The 23,692-nt window shown below is 52.5% G+C and overlaps 1 protein-coding gene across 2 annotated transcripts in view; it reads left to right on the forward strand.

The window, feature by feature from the left end:
• Positions 1 to 1,244: 1,244 nt before the first annotated feature.
• Positions 1,245 to 23,692, forward strand: part of JCAD (junctional cadherin 5 associated) — a 41,529-nt gene continuing 19,081 nt past the window's right edge. Inside the window, exons 1-2 of one of the 2 annotated variants that reach the window (XM_022580664.3) lie at positions 1,245 to 1,296; positions 15,223 to 15,564. In XM_022580664.3, coding sequence (XP_022436372.2) covers positions 15,281 to 15,564 — 284 coding nt within the window. In that variant the 5' untranslated portion in view covers positions 1,245 to 1,296; positions 15,223 to 15,280. Of the gene's footprint in view, positions 1,297 to 1,766; positions 2,378 to 15,222; positions 15,565 to 23,692 lie in introns of those variants that run through there. The other variant, XM_022580665.3, reaches the window with a different exon arrangement.

Here is a 23,692-nt window from a genome sequence, read left to right on the forward strand (position 1 = left end):
CACGGCCCTTGATCATATTCTCTTTCTTTCCCAGCACTGGCGTGTTTGGCTTTTTTTTTTCTCTCTCTCTCTCATAGACTGCACACTCCTTGTGATGAGGGTTCAGAATGAGAGTCTTGGGCCAGATTCTGAGATTTGCTAACTGTGGGGCCTCCCCGAGACCCACCATCTCAAAGGACGGTGGTGAGGATTAAAAGAAAATAATGCATTTGAAGGGCTCAGCCTGGGGCTGCCCGCGGTGAGAGTACAAACGACTTTAGATATTATTGGTATGATGGCAACGAGCACAGCCCGAAATCCATAGTGGGGCTGAACGTTTTTCTAAAAATTCGTTCTGCAGGGGTCCCAGGCTGCTCCACCCACCCATCCTTGCTTCAGTGAAACTGACTTAGCCAATACCCTCTCCCTCTCTGTGAGTCATCAGCAAAGTTGAACGCTTTGTCTTTTCTCTGCCCTCCGAAGTACAAGGACTTTTGCCACCACAGAACTGGCAGCAGCCTGATCACTGCTTCGAGAGAGGTGGAGGGGGCTGGAAGCAGGTAAATGCTCATCCCGCTGAGCTCCACCTCCTCCTGGCTTCAGTTTCCTCATCTGTCAGAGACGGGAGACAGGACGGAGCCGCTGACCTGCCAGCGAAGACTCTCAGGGCTCTGCTTTTAAAGAAGGCGATCCCAGGCACTAAGCTGTTATCAACTGTCTTCCGCTCTTCACGCCTTTCTCGCGTGCCTGTTTTTGTGAAAGTGTGTGTGCATGAGTGTGTTTGTGTGAACCTGTGTGTGGCTGTATATGAGCGTAAATGTGTGCACCTGTGTGTGGCTGTATGTGTGTGTGTGTGTGAATATGTGTGTGTGCACCTCTGTGAGTGGATACGTATTTGTGTGTGTGTGTGTGTGTGTGTGTGTGTGTGTGTGTGGACATTCGCACAGGGTTGAAGCAGCCCAAACCAAAGGGACAGGAAAGAGAGGGAAGGGTGGCCCGCTCGCCTGTGCCTTCGGCGGGGCGGGAGGAGGCCTGAGCCCTCGGCTCTGCGTCCGCCGCTCGGGTGCCGCCCTCCGGCCGGAGACCAGAGCCCGTAGGCCGCCTGGCGGGCGGGGAGGGGCTGGGCGGAGCGAGGGGTGGGCGGGGACGATGGGCGGGGCGGCCTGGGTGGGCGGGGCGGCCTGGGTGGGCGGGGCGGCCGGCGGCTCCGGGCATGCTCGGCCGCGGCGGCAGCGAGCGGGGCGGGTCGCAGTGGTCCCCGGCGGGCCGGAGCGGCGGCGGCGGCGGCGGCGCGGGGCAGCATGAGGGAGCCGCTCGGTAAGTCCCGGCATCCCTCGCCCCTCCTGGCTCCCACCGCCCATCCGGTCTGCTCCCACGGCGCCTCGCCCCCAGCTTCCCGCGCTCGCCCCCCAACTTCTCCATCCCGGACGCGGCTCGGGTCGGCGCCCTCCCCAGCCGCCGCGCGGCCTCGGGCGGGGGGCGCCGCTCTGCTGGGAGCGCGAGTCCCCGCCCTCAGGTGCCCAGCCCCGGGCGCGCGCTGCCCGGCCGGCGCCGAGGGCCGCGGCTGGCGTCGGCGCGCGTGTCGCCCCTCGGCGCGGGGGGGCCCGGAGGGCGGGGGTCGCTGCCGGGTCCGGCGCCTTCGCGGGCGTGTACACCCTTTGAGCTGACAGCCGCTGCGCGGGGTCCCTGAGGTCCCGGTTCCCACGGCCCCCCCGCGCCGCGCCATCTCCGCCCGGCCGCGCGCGCCCGCCGCCGGGGGATCAGGGCCGCCGGTGTTAGGGCGCAGATCGCCGCCAGTGCCCGCGGCGGCTCGGCCCCTGGCTGCCGGCGGTGAAGCGGAGGAGGGAAAGGGAAACCGGGGGGGAGAAGGGCAGGGCCCCGCCCGAGAGCGCCGTGCGTCTGGCTGACCAGCTCCCTGTGCGGTCTGCAGCGCGCCCGCCCGCCGGGCCCGGGTCTCCGCGCGCACCCTCCGCGCCCCGCACCCGCGGTCGCCAGCGGCTCGCCCCCGAGGGCCAGGGGTTTCCTGCACGCCCGATCTACGGCTCAGGGCGCCGCTCTCGCCCCCGAAACGGGCCAGAGCAGCCGAGCGCCTGGGATTCTCCTAGGGGTTTGGAAAAGCAGCTGTGATTTCACTACCGAAGGAAAAAATGGAAACGGGAACTTGACGCCCGCGCAACCTGGCCGCGCCCCAGCCCTCGCTCGTACGCGCTCTCCGGGGGCAGAAGGCTTCGGGGAGCTAGCTTAGGCGGGTTCCTAGCCCCGCCCGTCCCCTGCCGCCCTGGCCACCCCGTGCTGCGTCTCCCGCCCCGGCTCTAGACGCCTGGCCTGCTGGGGAGAGAGCGGAGCCGTGCGGACCACACAACTCGGAGGTCTTCCTTTCGTCTTTTCAGTTTCGCAAGTGTGTATCCCGGGGATCTGAGATGCGGGTTGGACGATGGGAGGGGATTCTTGGGAGGGGGAGTGGGCCAGGGATTCAGGCGGCCAGAAACGCTTGGGTGAAAATCGCAGACGCAGTCGTCTGAGTGGGCAAAACTAAAGGGAAGCGTTGCCGTCTGTCAGGTAGTTTTAGAATTTAAGATGAATGGATTAAGACCGTCCAGCAGGGCAGGCGAGTGTAAGTTTGTTTAGAAGTTCCACGCAGATTCTATTTCGAGGAACTCGTGTTGGTTTTCGTGTAAAGTGGGGAGTTTGGTAAATTCGTTCGGTTTTCCGTAATGCTCTGTGGGTTTGGACTTTATGTTTACCTTGATAGTAGGTGTCTAATTCTTGGCCACCAGCTGAACAAGCTTCCTGAAGGGCTCCAAGTGTTACTCAGGGCAGGCAGCGTGCAGCAAACGGTTTCCCTCCCGCTAGAGGGGTGAGCAAATATTTGTTGAACAGAGGCCTTCATCTGCTGGGCCTTCCTCCAGACTTCACCCGCTGTTGCAGAGATGGGAAGGTCAGGCCTTTGGCAGGCCCAAGAGATTTAGGGGGATTGGGTGGGTGGAGGAATCCCGTGCCAGAAAGGAAAAAAAAAAAAAAGAATTTTTGTCTTTCCACCTCCTTGGAACATAACTTAAAATGCCGAGTGTCCACATGCTCTGGAGGGTTTGACAGGCTAATCAGAGTTATCCAGTAACGCATCTGAATAAGTCACAGATTCCAGAGACATTGGGCCGTAAAATTTTAGCTATAAAAGGTAACTGACGACTGGAGGTACACAAGGAGAATAAATAAGGACCAATTTTTCCGTTAAAAAAAAACAAAAAAACCTTTGAAAAGATCCTTGGAGTCTAATCTTTAAAATGCAGTTTAAAACTAAATCTTAGAAATGCTATGAGTAAAGAAAGCCCGGCAGTCTGCAGCCCCAGCAGGTTCTCAGTGTCCCTGCTGGAGAGCCCTCGAGTTTGGGAGGACCGCAGACACGGGCCGGGCTGTTCAGAGTCCAGCGTTTCTCTGTTAAAGAGCTTGGCGGGTCTTCTCGCTAATTAATCTAAAGAGAGTTTAGAATGCAGAGCGTTGGAGTGAAACAATTGTTCTGTTGTGGTTTTTATTTTGAGAAGCAAGGGCTACGTCTCTGACGTCCTCTAGGCCGGTGGCTGAACCCATTCCTGCGGTTTATTTGGCTTTTCAGCAGATGTTGTTGTTCACCTTTTGCATGGGAAGTGTTATCTCAGTCGTTGAAACCTTGCTATTGTGCTTTGTTTCGAGGGCGGGCTGACTTAGGGAATGCAGCACGCGCTAAAGGGGCGCTCACTTGCTAAAGCCAGCAGCCCAGAGGGGCTAGAACAGTCTCCAGTACTTTGATATAGTCTTTAAACTTTACATGTTATTGAAACATACAGGAACCGTCCGGATGCTAAAACCTCAATTATCTTGTTCTGAATTTGTGATGTTTTGTTTAGTTTGGCTTATTACCTTAACTTTCTTTAACTAAATATATTTTCCAGAAACTTTCTAAAGATAATATATTGACGGTTGGGGACAGCCTGGCCCAACTGACAGAGCCTTTTATTATCAGACCGCTAAATATCTTTGTAGTTTGCTGCTTCTTGGTTCTCTCTCTAGAGCTTCCTCATTCAGCCTGTTTCTTCTGTGTGTAAGCCTAAGAATTTAGATACTATTATAAAGACACACCAAGATACATATTTCAAGGAGGGAAAGAAAAGGGAGAGAGAGAAAGCAACTGTGTGTAGGAAGACTAATTGGAGAAACAGAAACCAGATGGTTTTATCTCTTGACACAGTGGGGCTTGGGGGGACTTTTACTTTTTACTTAAACGCTGAATTTTTCAGTGTTTATTTCTAGAATAACATTATATGGCTTTCGCAATTAGAAAATAAATAATGTAAGAATTATATGAAATAATTTAAACTTTAACATTTTTAAATGTTAAATGTTGGCTCTTTTATTCGAAACAAAACGAGTGTGTTATACGTTTAATAGACGACTTCAGGAATCTTCGTATGTGGAGTTTGATGTCTGTGGTGATAGTGGAATTTAATTCTAACCTATTATAAGTTTTACAGTTGTTTTTGCAAATAGCCAACAATTCCAGAAGATTTAAAAAATCGTATCCAATTTCAGTCCTTTTCTTAATGACTGCTAATCTTTTGGAAATGTTAATGAGGTACTTAGGGTCTCTTACAAATGGGTGAGGTCTCCAAAGCAATAATTGTGTGACAGAATTTAGAGGTGAAAGAGAAGACCTGTGTGTGTGTGTGTGTGTGTGTGTGTGAATGTGTATGTATGTGTGTTCGTACAAGTTGTGGTGAAGAGACAAAGAAGTTAGAAGAGGTAATATTTATGAAAAAAATAAAGTCTGTAATATTTGGTACTTTATTTTCTTCTCTTTTTGAATCAATGCCCTAATACCAACCCAACCCAGCAAGATGAGTGTTCCAGGAACCTTTTGATCTCAGACCCAAGTTTTCCATCTCGTTGTTGTTGTTGTTGTTGTTGTTGTTTTGTCACCTTAAAGAAACTTAACTCCATGACAGTTGCCCTACTAAAAACTATTACTTCCCAGGTTCAATATGCTTTTTATGTCTAAAGAGGTTTTCACCACTTGAGGGCCCTGGCAGAGCTGGTCATCCCTCTGTGGTGTGGTGACGACAGTGTGTGAGAACTTACTGTCCCAGGACTTAAACTGTTGAGCTCTTTATTTAATTATTAAGACTGGAAAGGGAAATGGCAATCCTCTTGCTCATAATAAAATACATGGCTCTACCATCGAAAAAAACACCAAAAAAAAAAAGCTGTAGAAAGCAATAAAAATCCATGCATCAGTTAGCAACATGCCTCAATCTGGTTTGTTTTGTGTCTTGGCTATTCACCTCTTGTTTAAAGAAAGTACTTTGTTATATATTAATCATAACATTTGACCAAAAAATTGTCAGTTGAAGAAATATTTACAGTCAACTGCCAACAATTTGAGGGACTAATTGCATCTTAAGGATGGAATGTCAGCAAATGCAACTGAGAACGTTTTCTAGAAGAGTAACAATGTCTCATCGAGACCTTTAGGATGCTGCTTGTAATCTTACATACAATTCTCTCAGCAGAACGTGATTTTGAGCCTCCTATAATCAGGTTAAGTATATCTGTAGCAGATAAGACGCCAATACCATATACTAGACCCTTTGAGCCTTACGTAATTTACTATTCATTTATTCTTTTCTTCTGTGTCACTTTTATGCTCATTGAGTCTTCCAAATATGCAGTACGTTTTCAGTGGTACATTTTCCTAATCCTACCTATGTAGCTTTTTGTTTTTAAGGTTTTTTTCCCCCTGATGATGAAATAATAATAAAGTATAAGAAAGTGCCAATATTTGACCATTTTTTACCCGCAAAAGTTCATACGGTTCGATCTAATACATTTCATGACAGAACATCATAAAATACAGTAAAGTATAAATAAGGACATTTTTTAAAAAACTCAGAATCCAATACCACTGTTGCTATTTTGGTATGTTTCCTCTTCCCCACACTGTGTGTGTGTGTGTGTATGTATATAAATGAAATTGTATTATATGCACTGAATCTAGGCTTTTGTAAACTGTCTATTTAACACGGTACCAGGAGCATTTTCTCCTGTGCCGTTATATATCTGAAAACATCATTTTATACACCTGTGTGCATATTATAGTCTACCACGTGGATGCACCAGAATTTTAACCATCCCTTAAATGAACATTTAGTTTAGCTTTTTTTTATTATCACAATTAAAACTTGGATAAGTATCCTTATATAAAACTTTGTGTGTATCTTGGATGATTTCATTAGGATGGATCCCAAGAAGTGAGATTATTAGTCTATAGGGTTTCAGATTTTTAAAGATTTTATAACATTAATCACTTTAAAGAAAGGAAATAGCATTTACTTACAGATCCCTGCACACAGTCATACACAAATAGGAGAACCCTTACAGCTCACTCACCGTGTCCTCACCAACAACAGCTATGGCTTTCTAGAAGCTTCAATAATTTGAGAAGTGAATAGTGGCATTTGGGTTTAATTTGTGTATCCTTGATCACAGGTGAGGATGAACATTTGGTTCATATTTTTAATTGGGTATTTGTCTCTTAGTTTTCAGTGCTAGGCAGTTGTTAAAAAGGCAGAAAAGTACTGGTTGATTTCATGAGTTTATTAATATTTTGTTTCATTTCACTGTCTAGCGGAGCCTGCTAACCGTCAATACGAAGAGAGGGAACATTTTTATAAATGGGAAGGGAAGAGGCAGTGGAGACTGTTTAGGTACCATTCGTTTGCAAGGCTCCGCCTCTAGTGATGAGAATGCCTGAGTCACGCCTCCCAGCCTAGGAGGTCCACAGGTGGGGGTGTCGGCGGGGCTTGTGTGTCTTTGTGTTCTCAGAGCGCAGGGCCTGCACATCCAGTGCAAAGCAAGTTTCAGTCAGTGGGCACCACTGCGCTTGGGGTCTTCTGGGAGCGAGGGTGCTGGGTGGTAGACTCCCTGGCCTTACCTGCGCCCTCGTCTCAGCGTGTGGCCGCTTAGCTCTGCTCTCTGGGCCGGCCTCTGTATGGGTGCTACTTACGAGGCCAAGGTCAGAGGGTCTCTCTTCCTGTGACCCAGTTAGCTTTGTTCTGTGTCAGAGCCACAAGCTGTATTCTCTTCACCGGGGCCAGCTGACTTAGAAATGCTCGCTGCTCATCACAGGGGAGAAGAGGCTAGAGAGAGGGGCGATTTCTAGAGCTTGAAGGACCCCGAAGAACCTCTAGTTCAGTCTTCTTAATTTACTTTTTAGGGAGAAGACTGAAACCCATAGGTTCTCTCCTTTTCTCCTATGCATCGTCTCAGGCCTCGTTCCACACAGCAGATGTGTACTGAGCAACGTGGAGGAATGGAAATTAGTCCCTGCAGCGAGGGGGCGGACAGCTCAAGTTCATGCTCGAATGCTGATGGGTTGTTAGCAGTGCTTTCCTAACCCCACCGTCCCTTCAGCCTGAATATAAAGGATACAGCTGCTATTTACAGAACTTAGAAGCCCACCACGGAGTAAGATGGCTTTAAGTGGTCTCATTCGGGCTCTTTGGAAAGGACAAAAACTCTGATGAAAAGCCATTCGAGAATGATTTGGGCACAAAGAAATTTTGCAGGAATAAGTTGGTTAAATTAAAATCGAATGACCTGTCATCTTCTCCAACCGGGAGTTATTTCCGACTTCTGTGTTTCTCCTAATGAAAGGACCATTACCTTAGTCACCAAGACCAAAATCCATTGTACTTCTTCCCTTGAAAGTTACTCTCATTAATTCCCTTTATTCCTTATCCTCTCTGCTGCCACCCCTGCACATTACAAAAGAGGGGACTTGTGACTACTTGTCCACACGTCTGTCCTTGCTCTGACCGTGTCCGTCCTTCACTTTCCTGCCAGAGTCAGTGTAAAGCGCCTTTCCTTTATCTGCCCAAACCCTTCTGTGGTTTCACACCGTGTGCTCGTCTAAGTCCAGATCCTGTTATCGTTGCAGATAAGGGTGCCTGTTTCTTTCTTATTTTTTTAATAAATTTATTTATTTATTTATATTTGGCTGTGTTGGCTGCACTGGGATGTGTGTGGGCTTTCTATTGTTGCGGCGAGGGGAGCTACTCCTCGTTGCAGTGCGCGGGCTTCTCACTGCGGTGGCTTCTCCTGTTGCAGAGCACGGGCTCTAGACACGCAGCCTTCAGCAGTTGTGGCACGAGGCCGCAGTGGTTGTGGTTCACAGGCTCTAGAGCTCAGGCCCAGTAGTTGTGGCACGCGGGCTCAGTAGTTGTGGCTCGTGGGCTCTAGAGCGCAGGCTCAGCAGTTGTGGCACACGGGCTTAGTTGCTCCGCGGCATGTGGGATCTTCCCGGAACAGGGCTCGAACGTGTGTCCCCTGCACTGGCAGGTGGATTCTTCACCTCTGCGCCACGAGGGAAGTCCCAAGGGTGGCTATTTCTATGTAGATAATTTTTTTTCTCTTAGAATTTAGTTTTTTCTGAAAGTTACAAGCTCCCCTCCCATCTCTTCATACGTGCAGTTTGTCCACTTTTCAGCTTCACACGGCAGCTTTCATGAGAACTCCAGGTCCCCAACCAAGAGCCTGGAACCCAAAATAATTGAAGAGGTCTGCTGAAGGTCGGAGAGCATCGTGTGGTGTATCTGTGAATGAATCGTGTTACTGAGTATTTGAGTGTTTAGAAGTCAGTGCTAGTATGGCCATCAAGACGTTGCCATCAGCGAGGCATGAGCCCTCGTGTGTGTGTGGTGTGTGTGCTCAGTGTACAAGGGAAGCATCGCCTCGAAGAGCCATCTTAGTCCAAGAGAATAAAGAATTTTTTCCTTTTAAATATAGTTTTCATCTTCATGCCACCATGCCTTCTCTCCTTTCTTGTTTATATTTATGCATTATTTGGTAAATTAGGAAACTTCTGTTGCTTATTAAGGAAGGAAATTTAGAGCCTACAATAGTAGCACAGGCTGTGAAGCTAGACAGACCTTGGTTTGACCCTTGGATCTGTGCTTACAGGCTGTGTCACCTTGGACTCTCAGCCTTGGTTTTCTTGTCTATAAAATGGAGACATTCCTATCCACAGCAGGACATTTACTGGGAGTAGAAAACAAAGTGTGCCAGGCAGCTAGCAGAGTAGCTGGCAGACTGCAGAAGCTCCGGGGATGGATGATGTTATTATCGTTCATGTGCTGCTATTCTGAGCTCATAGAACAGGCTCTTCCTTCTGCTTTGTACAGAGAGAGTTAATTGCAGCGGTGGCAGGGGGATAAATTAACCACAGATTGGAAGATGTTCTTGGTGAATTCGTCATGCATCTCCTGGAGGGTATTTGAGCATCTTACCACCTAGCCCAAGCATCCTCAAGGGGAAGAAAAGTAATAGAATATAAACCTAGTGATGTCATGACTCAATCAAAAAACCCAACCCGGGAAACTGAGCTGTTCGGCATTGTTATTCCTCTCCCTCCCGCCCTACCCCTCTAAACCACCTGAATCACAGCCTGTGTGCCGTAAGCATTTCTCTTTGGGCCTCATCTCATGAATTTCATCTAATCTAAACCAGTCCTGTCGAGGTGAACAAGAGAACTGTGGACTGAACCCAGTCTTCTCACCCAGCTCACTGTTCCTTGTTTTCTATTTCCTTCACTGTTTCTTCGATCATTTTTGGAGTCTTGATGCTCATAAGTATGCATTTTAATAACAGAACAGAGGGGAAAAAAGCGATAGTTTGCATTTTTTGGTGCGTTGTCACACACTCAGCACAAAAGTTTTCTTCTGTAAAAAGAGACTTGTTACACATCCAGTTTTCCTTCTTTGTATATACTGTCCTACAAAGTTTGCTTTAATCCAATGGCTTCTGTCGCTCAACTCAAGTTGTATAAACGGGTGAGAGGTTCTCTGAGCCGGGTGGCCAGGTTGGGCCCTGATTTCTCTTTGGTAACATTGAGCAACGCCACAAAGTCCAGTAGAAATTGCTCTCCTGACATCCTAGTAGCTACAAGAAGCCACATGCTTTTCTTTGGAATAAGCGGCCGATCCGTCAACTTTACAGATTAGAAAACTGAGGCTTGGAAGTTAAGTCACTTGGTAAAGGCCATCCACCAAGCAGAAGGCAGGATGGAAAGCTAGGCCTTTCTGCCAAGAAAGCTCTCTGATCTGCTCCGTTTTCGCTCTGATCAGGTGGAAGTCTGCAGGCAGCTCCCACCTGAGATGAGAAGAAACAGCTGAACCTACGCCACCCAGAGAAGGAGACCCACCAGGATGCATGGCCCTGTTGCCAGGCCATCAGGTTTTTACTGGGGTGGTAGAGTTTTTAAACTGGTTTCTCAATTTTGTCTTTGAAACGATGGACTTAACTCTAGCAGTCTGTGGGGCAGAGAATAGTAGGAAAAGATGAAAAGAGCCACAGTGAACTCAAAAGAGACACAGTGCTGCTTCCTGGCTCTCTCCAACCAAAAGGAATAAAAGCGGCAGCACTGCAGGCCCAATTCATGCTGAGGGCTCCTTGGTGGCCCTCTTAGCTCCTGCTACACTGGGTTTTATCTGTCAACCAGTGATGCTGTGTTCCAAGGCCTCAGGTCTCAAGCCCCAGGTAGATCACAGGCAGAGGAAGGAAGCAGCAGACTGTACCTTCCCTTAGGAGATTTATTTCTTTTCATCTTTTGCTCTTAAGAATAGGAAAGTAGCTTCACTTAGTTGCTGTGACTTTTCTTGAAAGGAAATTGTTGATAGGACAGAAGAGGTGTATTCACTGTTGAGAACAGAGCAAGGAACTTGTTAGACTAAGGAATTTCTCATAGCTTGACGGGGTCGTTGAACTTGACAAAATTTCAGGGGTCACCTAGTCCAGCAGCCTGACCAGCGCAGGATTGATTTCTACATTAGTGCTTTCCAAACTGTAGGTTGTGACCGATTCGTGTGGCACTGAATTTAGTGGGTAGTGGCCAGACATTTTTCAAAAGGGAAAATGGAATAGAAAATATGACAGCACCCGTCAGGATGTGAGGGTAAATACTTTTCCTTTCAAGTTTTGACTAATGTGTGTACACACACCTCCAGTGGATTTGCTGTAAAAACAACAGAGTTTACAAATCCTTGACCACCACTGAAGACTCTCCCAGCCACGAACTCCCCACTTTCAGAGGCAGCCGGGCCCTGATGGACTGTCCTGTTAACACGTGTGTCCTTATCTTAAATGTCTTCTCTGCATTAATGGTATTCAGATAGTCATAGAATGAAAAAGATACTGAAAGTGGGCTCCTTTGTCTCTGTCCTTGTGTCCTGGGATTCCTTCCCTGAGAGTGTATCTAGGTACCTGCGCTGACTGGACCGCTCTTTATTAGATGTTTCACTATGAGTATTTGATACAAGGTGACAAAGTAGCAAAGAAAAACATTTCTTACACGGACTGGCTGGAAAATCATACTAACAGGGTGATCTCACAGTGCAGCTCTACCTTGAGGGATTTGTTTGTCTTAAAAGCGATCTTCCAGAGGCCTTCCTGTCCCCTTGAGAGCCTGGGTGAGGGTCCCGTCTCTCCTCCTGTCCTTGTCTCTGTCGCAGCGCTATGACACTGTGGGGAGGGGCAAGCTCCCGTCGGTGTGCATGCGTGTGCCATGCTTCAACGACCTGTTTTCCCGCTGTTGCTACAGCAAGCCAGTGAGCTGCTTCTCGAGAGCAAAAAACGTGTCTCGTTCATTGTTATAGTTTCAGTGTCCAGTGCATCCTAGGCCCTCAGGAATTGTGTTTCCATGTTTGGGACTCTGTAAAATAACATTTGCTGTTGTCAGTGACTCAGATGGCGATGGAAGTGTCCCTTCCTGGAAGACAGCTGTCTGGGTGATAGAAAGCGGGAGTGACTTTGGAAATCAAGAGTCACATCCCAAGTGATACGAAGGGAATCAGGAACGGTCTAGTGGTCACAATGAAAAACGAAGGTGAAAGCTTTTCATCGGGCAGGTAACCCCTCAGAGACAAAGGAGCCATCGCTGCATGATAAACGCAGTCTCACATTTTTGCACGAGTTACGCTTTTCCCTGTACTTATGTGGCCCTTAGAACGGTCTGGTGAGCCAAGAAGAGAGTGGCCTTGCCATTTTGCAGATCAGAACACTGAGGTTTGGTGTGGTTCATGCCTTGCCCCCGGGATCAGGGCTGGGGCTGGGTGTCAGCACCACCATGGGGATGAAAAGGCTCCTGCCCGGGCCCTAGAACAACACGGGTTTGACCTTCACGGGGCCGCAGATACACAGATTCTTTTCAGTAAGCGCCTCCTTACAGGGTGTGAGCCTGCACGCCCAGGCTCGGTTGAATCCGCGGATGGGGAACCGAGGATACAGAGGGACCCTGTGTACAGAGGCCTGACTGTAAAGTTACCCCCAGATTTCTGATGACCTGGGCGTCAGTGCCCCAAGGGTCCACTGTACACACACATCTGTCCAAGTTGTAAACCCTCATGTTATAATAGCTTGCGTTTATGTCCAGCTTTGCTGTGTGCTTGTCTGAATAGCAGCCCTTTGGGCTGGTGGGCAAGGGTGGCCTCGGGTACCATCCGTTTAGAAGGCCACTGTCTCAGGGCTGGGCAGAAAGTTTGAAAGGGCGCATCTCCTTCTCAGTACCTTGGCGTCCCCTCCTGGTGGCCGGGGGGATTGATGCGTTAGGGACAGGCCAGTCCTTCTGCAGTAGGTAAGGATGCTACGGGAAGGACACTGAATCCGAGAGGGGTTGGAACTGCCGTGTGGCTATTGAGAACTCTGTCTGAGGGGAGGGGTGATGTTTGGCCTGGGGTGGAAAGGAGGCAGAAGACCAGGCTCTGAGTTGGGGTCGAGAAGTGGTGAGTGTCAGCCAGAGGGAGAGGGGTCCTCTGGGGATTGGCTGGGCGCTGGGCATCCCACCCGGGCGGCAGGGCCTGTGGGTCACCCCCTCCCATGGGGCCCCACAGCCTGCGTGACGAAGCTGCTGTGTTTCATTCTCCTGCTCCCCCAGGCTGCTGGCCTCTGAGGCCGAGCAGGTTACGAGTCCGCCCAGATCAATACACTTTTGACCTCAAACCTCTAAGGTCAAGTACGGCTTGTTTGAGTTTGGGTCTTTTTTGAAAGGTATTCACGGCCTGGCCTGATCTGGCGTGCCACTTAAGGGTTTGCTAACTATACTTACGCACAGACAGAGCCAGGATAGAGCGGCTCACCTAATCCCGGAAGGACAGTGACCCACGGACCTTCTCCTTGAGGGTCATTGCTTCTTGCCGCTCTCACAGTGGATTCTGTGGTGGACGCTGGCCTGCTCGTCTGCGTACTGGGTGGCCAGTTGGGGTGCAGCGCACTTGGCTTTGCTTTTCAAGAGCCTGACGTAGTAAAGGAGAGAGAAACTGAGTGTCCTCGGACCTAAACTCTAACTTTAGCCGTGGTGCCGACTGGCTGTGTCACCTTGAGCCAGTGAGTCTGGGGACCCTAGTCTAGGCTACCAGGATTCTGTTGCCGTGTCATTTCTTTACTCCTGGTATGACTGTACCCCAAGTCTATTTTAAATGCCAGTTCCCCATCTCATACACATACATGTGCAGTTTATGGAGTGAACTCCTAATCATTCTTCAAAACCTAGCTCAAATGGCCCTATCTCCCACTGTGCATTCATTCAACAGTGATTTATTGAGAGCATACTACGTGCCAGATGCCAGGGGCCTAGCACTGAACAAAACAGACCTTGCCTCCACGTCCCCACGGCCCTGGGTTTGTGATGGGATCCCTTTCCTCTGCAGTCCCAGCCCAGGGCCTGGCTCAGTGGAATCGGAAGAAACGCTCGCCTCTCTGGTCCTTCCATTTCTCTGGCCATGTTGTACAAGCGCCCTAGAAGACGCACAGCAGCAGGGTCGGGAGTGGCAGAGTTGCTGTGGAGACGGTTCCACTAGTAGTACAGCCACGGCAGGAGCTTGTGGAAGTTCCGTGACCTGTAGGTACCCGACGGAGAATCACAGACTTCCACAGTCTGGTCCCCCCACCCTCTCCGTGCTGACAGCGGAGACTTTGCTGCCGCCGGGCCGAGAGTGTGATGAGCTGAGGACGGGCACAGTCAGCGGGATCCTGTGATGGGCCCCGGTGAGAGGTCCCGTCAGCAGGAAGCACGTGCGCCCCCTGCGCCCCCCTTTCACCTGCAGGCGGGCGGCAGGCATTTCCTGGCCATTGTCTGCAGGGGCTGCCACGGTGCTCGAGCTACTTCCGTCTACGAGCCAAGCGGGGCTGGAGCTGGCCGGGCTCTTCCAGGCCCGCTGCTGTGTGCTGCTCTCCCAGGCCAGCATCACAGCCCAAGGAGAGGCAGCGGCAGGTCTCACCAAACCGCCTTCCACCCTATTAGCAATGGGAAGACGCAGGAAAGAAGATTCTCTGGTGTAAAAGTAAACATGGCAGTGCCACGTCTGTGCACGCGTGTGCTTTCTCGTAGGGCTCTGTCCATTTTCATTCTTCTTGGCCGGTACCGTTGTCTTAGGACAGTGTGTTTGGGGAAGTTGCCACTGTTAAACTAAGGTGCCCTGGCAGGATTCGGACGTGGGCGCCCTGGGCTCAGAGGTGCAAACCGTCTCCCCAAGATAGTGTTGCGGAGAGATTTGATTCTTACAGGTTTCTTGTGGGGAGGAACCTGGGATCGTGTAGAGCGTTGGGTGTGTAGGCTTGGTCAGCGTCTCTCATTAAGGACTGAAGATCTATTTTCAGCGGCTAGTTACCCACTCAGATTGCGTCTGCTGAAGTGCATCCCGGCCCCGGGTTGGTTAAAGATCTTGCTCCGCCCTCTTGGAGCAAAAGGTGTGTCTCCAAGATGAAAGCAGGGAAGTACAGAAAGATTAAGCTGGGAATGTCTCTTTTTAGCAGCATGGAGTAGTAATTGCAGCTTCCGAGTCTCTCTTTGTTTTGTCCTCTCTCCGGTGTGTGTTGTCCTCCGATGTCTGGGGTGTGGGCGCTGGGGACACTGTCAATCATTTCATGGCTTAAATCGCTAGTCCGACTCTCCCGCCAGGAGCGGCCATCCGAGGGCGCGGTCCCCAGCGTCGGCGCCCCGCCCTGGCTCAGCGGAATCAAAGAACAGACGCCACCTCTCTGGTCCACGAGGGGCCAACTCACCCAAACCCGGGCTTGAACGAGCTGCAGGAGCCCCCCTTCCCTTCCTCTGCTGGCACCGCACCCAGGGTCCGGACTGGTCGGGGTCGAGGGCGGGCGAGGCGCGGGGCCCCAGCGGGAGTCGGTGACGGCTCACAGATACTCTCTTTCCTTGTCCCGCAGTGTGGGTCCTGCCACCACGACGGCCCCGGCGGCGGGGCTTGGACGCGGCCCGAGCGCTATGTACAGCGTAGAAGACCTCCTGATCTCCCACGGCTACAAGCTGTCCAGAGAGCTGCCGGCGCCGCGCAAGGATGATGGCGAGGGGCGCCAGCCCGTGAAGCCCCGGGCGCCGGCGGGCCCCGGCCTGCTGAACGGGTGTGACGATGGCCCTGCCGCCTCCCCACGCGGCCAGGCCTCGCTGGGCACCGGCCGCCTGAGCGAGCCCGACAGCCGCGGCCGCGGGCCTCGGGGCCTCGGGGAGCCCCCGAGTGCTGCTGCCGCTGCGCGGATTTCCGAGGCTGGGTAAGCTCCAGCTGAAGCCACCGTTCCCCGTGCCCCGGGGGTCTGGCAGTGGGTGTGAGAGTCCGTCCCTGGCCACCTCCGGTGGGGCTGGGGGGCCTGGGAGGGGGGGGAGCAGAGCGGCACAAGGCGGCGTGCGCGGGGACGCAGGGCTGGTGCAGCGGGAGTTTAGCGCAGAGTGGCCGGTGACCGAGTGCCGCCCGCTGGCGCGGCGTCTTAATCCGCAGCCTCCTCTTTGTTCCCGTGTAAGCTCTTCGTGTCTCCTCAGCCAGGAATCACTTAAAAACACCGGGGAAGCCAGTGTATGTCAGGCACACATTCCCAACACGTTCTGCTTTCTCATCAACGTTTCACCGCCTTGTACATCACAGAGTTGGGAGACGGATACGCCTCCTCCACCCGTGCCGAAGCAAACCTTTCTTCTCGCGTATCCGTGTGATTCCACTGGCCTCCACCCATCTTTTCACAAACGCACACACACGTGCACACGCGCACACGCACACGCGCACACACGGGCCCTAGTGTGGAGATCGCGTCTGAATACAGCTGCGTCTGTGGGTGTTTTCTTAATAACCAAAAAGAGGGTGGACCGGGGAGGGTTGGTGGAGGAGGTGGGAGGTAAATTAGAGGGAATTTCGGCGGCTTTGCCCCAGAGCCTGTGCCGGAGAGGACTCCACAGCCCTCACCCGGCAGTTTGAACCTAGGGGAACCCTTTGCCATCACTTCCTAAAGCTGTGTTTGCCCTTAATGCTGCCCGGGGACCAGGCTCAGGCCGGGGGAGGGGCCGTGCCTACAAAGAGCGCGAGGCTGGATACAGCCGGGCAAAAGGGGCCACCCAAACAGGTGGGAGCAGAGGCCTCTGTTTAAGGGAAGCAAACAGACACGCAAACAAAAAGGGCAGTGAGTCAAGTCCAAAGGGAATGAACTAGCTTCCACGGTTACAGGTCACCTTTCACAGGGAGGATCTTCCTTGTTGGTCGACAGCCTTCAGGGGAGGGATTTTGCTCTTACAGGTCGGAGCGTTCAACAGCAGGTTTGTGTTGCCAAGTCAGAGCTGCCTCTCTGTGGAGGGCGAGGTTGTCACTGATGGGGCGGGTTCAGGAGGGCGCCCAGGATGGAGAAGGGCTTGAAGCTGCTTTTTTTTAACCTTGCCCTTCAAAACCTGCCCTTATGTCCACTACTGCCTTTGCAGCCGTATTCCCTGAAAAGCGCGCCCCCCGTGGGTTCTGGAGGAGGGTGACTGTGGGCATGTTGTCCGAGAGCCAGGACAGCCTTAGCTGCTGCTGCACGAACGCGTGCTGGGCTTTACCCCGCCTCCTGTGCTTCCGGTTCTGTGCACCTTCCGCCCTGGATTTCGGGGCACCGAGGCTGTGCCCTGCTTCCCCTTCTGCATTTCCTGCAGAGCTTGCTATGTGCTGGGCACACGGTGTGTCCAGTATAAGCCCAGGGATTCAGTTCATCCATCCAGCCTCGTAACAGTTGTTGAGAAGCAGAAGGTTTAGTTTCTAACGAGGTGAAGACGATGGCCTTGGAATCCCTGCACACGTGCCACGAGTGGGGTCCATCCCAGTCCAAAGGGCTGAATCAGAGATCAGAGGTGGGTCCCGCTCGGGAAGCAGTAGAATCCCCTGGAGGATTCCACGTGGGCAGTGAGGCTCCCAGCCCCGTTCACAGCTTGCTCAGGATTCCCTAGCGCTGTGTGATCACGGGGGCCTGGGAACCTCAAGGCCCTCCATCCCAGCCTCCCTCAGACCTGTAGGCGCCTTTCTTTCTGTCACAAGTGAAGGGCTCAGCTGGGTTGAGAGCAGCGCTGGGACGTCTTTGCCTGTCGACAGAGTTCTGAGAGATCTGGCCGTTCCCCCCCAGTTCTGAGGCTGCCCGGTTAACTTGGGAGGTGTCGAGGTGCTGTTGGATTGAAGGTTGCCTTGTAGGGTAGAAAGAGAAAACGCACTTATGTTTGCAAAGATCCATGCCAGCGCCCCGCGCCTCAGAGACCCGCTGCCCAGCTTCCTGGCTTGAAGTGAAAAGACGTTTTCTTTCTTTAGTGGCCAGTAGAGAACTGGAAAGAGGAGGCAGGCGGAAAGGTAGGCTGGAGGGGATTACGTTTCCCTGTCGGGAGAAGCGTGCCTTGAGAGGAAATAAATAGGTGCTAACAGTTAAAGCTTAAAAATGTAAAGAAGAAGGAGACTGCCAAGTTCTTTGGCTCCTGGGAATTCTGGGTCGGGAGGCATCAGTCACGGGGCGAGGCAGCCGTGCTCCTGCACCTGGCCTGGTCCCCACTGTGACCCTGCCGGGCTGGCCTCCGGGTCTGGGGGGCCGCTGGGGCCCAGGATGCGCTGTCCAACTCCAAGCCATTGGGGCGACTGGGGAGCATCACAGGGGTGCCTCATCCTGAAGTTCCTCGGTGGGGTGAGGTCTGCCCTAGAGAGTGCCCCCACCACAGGCAGGTCCTCAGCACCCCTGGACCTCCTGGGGACGGGGGGCTCAGAGCAGTTTGGAAGAGGCCACGGGGGCCGAAAGGAGACTGGTTTGTTTTATTCTGGTGGAATGGTGGAGAGGTAGGCATGTTAGCAATGTCGTTATTTTATAGCCAAGAGCTTGAAGCTCAGAGAACGTCAGTGACTCTGCAAGGGCCACGCACTCGGTGCTGGTGTGGAGGGAAGCCCGGCTCGGGCCACAGCAGCACCGGGCCTGGCCACCCTGCCTGGCGGGGCCTGTCGCCTGTGCTGGGCCATCCTCACGTCCTCCCCTGCCCTCCCTGCCCGTGGGCGGGGGTAGCAGCTCCCACGCGCCGCTGCGCCCCTTCCTGTCTGGGGAGCTGCGTAGGGACGGCATCTGTGCTCCCTGGTCAGAGCCGGGTAATGATGCCGCCCTGCACACACAGGCCGGGGCCACGTAGGTGGGGAGCAGTGTCGCCCGTCATCTGGGCGTGGCTGGAACCTCAGGGTTCCCGAGTGAGAATGAAGAATGATAGGATCGATAACTCACATCACCTTAGAGTTTCTCGTGTATGAGCTGGTTATATGCAGCAAAATGTTAAAAAAAAAAAAAAAAAAAAAGCGGGGAGGAACACAGAACAGATTTGGAGCCTTGACTAGGTTCCCAAATGCAGGATCCACGCTTCCTAAGTGGGTGGAGAGGCTGTGCTCTGAGCTGTCGCTGTCGTTAGATCGAGCGATACTGAGCTCCCGGGGTGGCAGGAGGGGTGCAGGACCGGCTGAACCTGCTGAGAAGCCCTTTGGCTCAAGTCGGGAGACCCTTCTCCTTTGGCACAGTTTATCCAGAATGACAATTAGAGTCACTGCTTTCCAAAGCTGTGTCCCACGTGTTGCCGGGACTGACCTTCTCAGGGCTGGAGACTCGACAAGCGTGTAAAGCGCAAACCCTGGCTGTGCGGCCCCCGTCACCTGCACTGTCGACCCCAGCTCTGAGGTCGTGGTCTTGGTGGCTTCGTTTATGCCAACCTTGGGGGACGAGTGGGGAGGGGCGGGGGGGAGGTGACAGTCACAGGCTCAGCAGAGCTCCCAGGGGGCCACCTGGTCCCTGGCAGGAAAGCTTCCATCCTTGTGGAGTCTCCGGGTGCAGGGAACCAGAGGCACCTGCGTGAAGGGAGAGGTGTGAGGATACCACGGGGGCTTGGCCCGCAGGACACGAAGACTGGCGGCCTCACCCGATGTGAGATGAGCAAGCTGGGCCCAGGACGGGCCATTAGCCCGGGTCTCTCCAGGCTGTGGCTCATCCCTGCGGGACCCTCTCCACCCGAGGTGTCGCCTGTCACTGCGTCTCCCTGAACTGCAGCTCCTCCACTGACGTCACCAGCAGTTCCCACTTCCCGCTAACTTGGGCTCCCCAGGACTTGAGTCCCACGTGGAGGCAGAGGTTTGGCTCCAGAGCCCCCGCTGACTTCCGCCCTTGGGTCTTAGTTTAAATTTCCGAGAGAAAGTATGTGTAGTTTGGGGCAGCCAGAGATGCTTTGGGCATGGTGAGCCTGCCGGCCCTGTTCTGATCGGCGGTCAGCACGGCGAGGGGCTGGCCAGGGCAGGGCGGCTGGACGGTGGTGGGTGTCCGAGCCTCACCCGCTCTGGGCGGAAGGCTTCAGATGAGGGCGCTTTCCAGGCCAGGGTGGGCGCGGGGCTGACCGTGCACCCCACACCTATTTTCTTTTCCCAGACCGTTGATTTAGGAACCCTAAAGCCCTGGCACGTCCCCCTTGAGTCATTCACTCCGCAGAGTTCACCTGGGTGCTAAACCACTCCTAGATGGTCTCAGGGATCGGACTGGGGTGATGAAACTGGCTGTGTGAGTCACCCACGTGGTACAGAAGAAAACTCACAGGTCACGTCAAATGTCACTACAGTATTCCCATAGCAGGGAAACCCAGGATGTACATAGCAGGGAAACCCAGGATGTACATAGCAGGAAAACCAAGGATGTCTGTAAAACTGCAGACAGTGTTCTAGATGTCAGATGATTTAATGCTAGGTTTTTGTTGTGTCCTAATCTTGGCCGTATAACCAACAGCAGATCCTAACTGTGTGCATCTTCTCTGTGTCCTCTCTGTCCTCCCCATGGCAACATGAAAAGGATGCTTCGGGAAGCTGGTATTTACGTCTGTGCTCAAAGCTTATAATGAGTAGACTTTCAGTTCATCAGTTTGGACCAAGTTTAACTATTTCTGCACATACTGCCTTGTTGCAGGGTGCGCTCGCCAACACACACACACACACACACAGATTAAGGGGAAACAGCGGAAACGCGCAAAGGAGAAGAGCTAGCTGTTATCTACATGTGGAGGAAACTGCATGCTTAAATGCAAGTAGCCATCGCTGAATAATACTCAGCTACCATTAAACTTGTGGAACACTGTTATCAGGCATTCCCTGTTTCCTTACTGTGTTTCCTTTGAAATGCTGTAATAAGAGGAAGCTGTAAAGTAACGTAACATAGCAGAGGTCTGAATCTGAAAGTTGTACCACAATGAGCTCTTTTCTGCTCAGCCCCAGAAATCCTGAGAATAGCTTGTAATTATGTCCTGTCGTCAGCGCAGTCACAGCTAATTAGAGACTCAGCAGTCTGAGAGGATCTCTGATGTGGGGTGAGGGGCCTCGTCTGGGGAGCCTTACATCCGATCAGTGGACATCGTTCTAGGTGGTGCTACTGGGTATGGTAAACAGTTCCTCTGCAGAGGTTTTTTAAGCTTCTCTCCCATCATATCCTGCTTATAATGGTTCTCCAAAAAAGGAATGCCGCGAGTTTAACATCTGTTTCCATGTATCTCTTTCTCTGTACGGAATTACACTTCCACAAACGTCATTTGTCTTGTAGCTGCTGCTTCATCTCCTAAGTGTTAGGCCTTGTTAGTTTGACCTCTTCACAGAGCAGAGTATGGACTGTGTGAGCTGGAGCGCTCATCGGCGCACGTGAAGCGTCAGACCTCCGATTTCCCCGCCGTCTTGTTGTAAACCCTTCTTCCGAGGCACTTTGTTTTTGTTCACCAGCAGTGTCAGCTTCCAGAAGCCCGGACGCTGGTCCTCTCCCTGCACGTGCTCCCATGTTGCTCTACCGTCACTATGTTTTCCCAAGAAGAATCAGGTTGGACCCTTTGAACATGAGACTTCAGGGAGAACAGTGGGGAGGAGGAGGAAGACATCAGCAGCACAGCCGAGAGCTCTATTTGTCTTGGCAGCAACATTATCACCAGGAGGAGACTTGTTGGTGACGAGTTCCTTCTTTAGCTGGAGGACTGGGCTAGTTAGTAGGTGAGGAAACACCCATATATATCCATAAGGATATGTCCTTATTACGAGAACACGGGGAAATTCTGGAATAATCTGCCTTACCTAGTGGATTCATGAGAGAGAAGATGGGCCCCAGCTTGCTCTTCCTGCTTTGTTTGAATAGACTAGATATTGGTTGGCTGGTCATCATTGTTACGGACCCTCCCTTAGAGCCTGGCTGGAGGGTCAGGGTCTTGTTATGGCAGTCAGTGCATCCTGGCTCCCTGCTGCTTTGCAGGCCCATTGATTACAGCTGAGGAGAGGACAGTACAGGTCTAAAATAACCCCACTCGAAGACAGACACTCATTTGTCTCTTCCCTGCGTGCCCCTCACCCGCTCCGTGTACCATGTGAGGCGAAGACTTTCGAAATGGATCCACCCTGCTGAGAATTTCTTTTAATGGGGTTCACGATGGTACTAATAGCTAAAAACAGGGGGTTCGTATGTTAGACACTCTGCCAAACGGTTGAAATGTATTATCTCATTAATCCTCCCAACAAACTTGAAAAGGAAGGCGTTCGGACCATCCGTTGGACGGGGGAGGAGTCAGAGGCCAGGGGAGGTGAGGCGTGTTGCCGAGGGTACGTGGTCACGAAGCCCTGCTGCAGGCGTCTGGACCCCCTGCCGTCCAGCGCCCCAGGAGACGCCCACACACTCCGGGCAGCATCCCCACCCCGCTCCCTGGTGGCGCCACCGAGGGGCCCCTCAGTCCCAGGCAGCTGCCACGCGCCTCGGCAGCCCCATCGCCGGGGAGCCGCCCTCCTTGGGGGTCCGCCGCAGGCTCCCCGGCAACCTGACCACAGGCCCTGTCTTCTCATCCCACTTCTCCCCACTTCAGCCCTTTCTTCCTGAAGCTGGGAAATCCGTCAGAAGGGGCCAGGTCACCCAGAGTAAGTGCAGGGCAGCCGTTGGGGGGAGGGTCCCACATCTGGGAGGGAGGGAACGGCGTCTGCCCCACGTGTATCCCCGAGAACTGCAGCTCCAGGCACTGGTTGTAAAAAGCAAGCAACGACCCTAAACGCCCCTCCCCGGAGCAGGGCCTCTTGGGCGGGGCCTCTGACTTAGGTCACTTGGATAAAAGGTCTTCACCAGACCTCGCAGAATCAAAAATCTCTTTAAGTCCTACCCCAAAGATGATGCAGAAAACTGCCTGCCGCCACGAGAGCAAGTTGTGTCCACTGCTGGTAACGCGGTCTGATAGCCAGCCCCACAGCACAGCTTCCCCTGCCCAGGGACGCTGCCCATCCTGAGCTCATCTCTGTGGACCCTGGACCCGGGCTCAGGCGTTCAAACCCCCGGGTGGAGGACCAGACTCAGAGGGCCTTCCATCCCCTGCGTCAGCAGATGTGTTTCCCGGGTGGGTCTGCTTAGTTACCTGTCCGTGTGGATACCTAGAGTGCTTTGGACTGTCTTCCTGCCCCGCCCCTCCCGCATATGCTAAAGTTAGCATCATTCATCAGTCCTGTCATTTATCATGCTTCCTCTTCCAGACCCATTGTTAAGTGTGTGTATTTAAAAAAAAAAAAAAAAAAAACCAAACAGTAACCTCCTGAAACAGCCTCCCCGGCCCTTTATTTCAGCCGATTCTGTAGTAGTTATCGTTTGCACTCACTCATCGCGACATTGTGGAAAGCAGGTGTAGCGGTGCATCCGCCGTCTGACCCGACAGTGTGTGTCTCTTAGTTACCTCTGTGCCGGTGCGACTTGCAGTTCTTGTTCACCTGAGCCGTTGGCTGAATAGTGATCTATCTCTTCTGACTGATCTTAATTTGTGCTAACCTCTAAACCTTAGTCGTGATGTCTTCTTGACCTTAAAGCTCCCCTTTCCAAAATTAGCTTATCTGTTACCCTGAGTCAGCGGCACGCTGGAAAGTGAAATTGCAGGCTCCCAGGCCCAGAGAGGATTGGGGAGGAAATTCTGTAGCACTAGATAGCTGACCGCGTCCCAGAAACGTGCCAGACACCCAGCACTGGGCTGCTGGCGCTGAGTCCCTCTAAAGAGATGCCCCAGTGCCCCTGCCAACCGAGAAGGAAAGCACTGCTCCTTCACGGGGTGGGAGGTCCTTTAAGGGATGTGTACTACCCTTATGCTCAGACTGTGCTCCTGGGTAAGACTGAACCTCCCATCCGGAAGAGGGCGTGGCTTCTGAAGGAAGTGACGACAGGGTTTCAAGGTCGTGGGGTGGCACCAGCATCTGCTAGGGTGGTGGCCCTGCCAACGGGAAGAAGTCACTGGACTGGGGACCACTTCGGTGGGGCCTCCCGACCTCCACAGAGAAGACGAGCCTTCGGGGGCTGCCCTTGGGGGACCAGATTCAGGATCTTGTGGGGAAGGGAGGAGGGCATCTCCCCC

Source organism: Delphinapterus leucas, chromosome 2 (genome assembly GCF_059928025.1).
Source record: "Delphinapterus leucas isolate spDelLeu-1000000601 "Yukka" chromosome 2, BTC_Dleu_Yukka2, whole genome shotgun sequence".
NCBI lineage: Eukaryota > Metazoa > Chordata > Mammalia > Artiodactyla > Monodontidae > Delphinapterus > Delphinapterus leucas.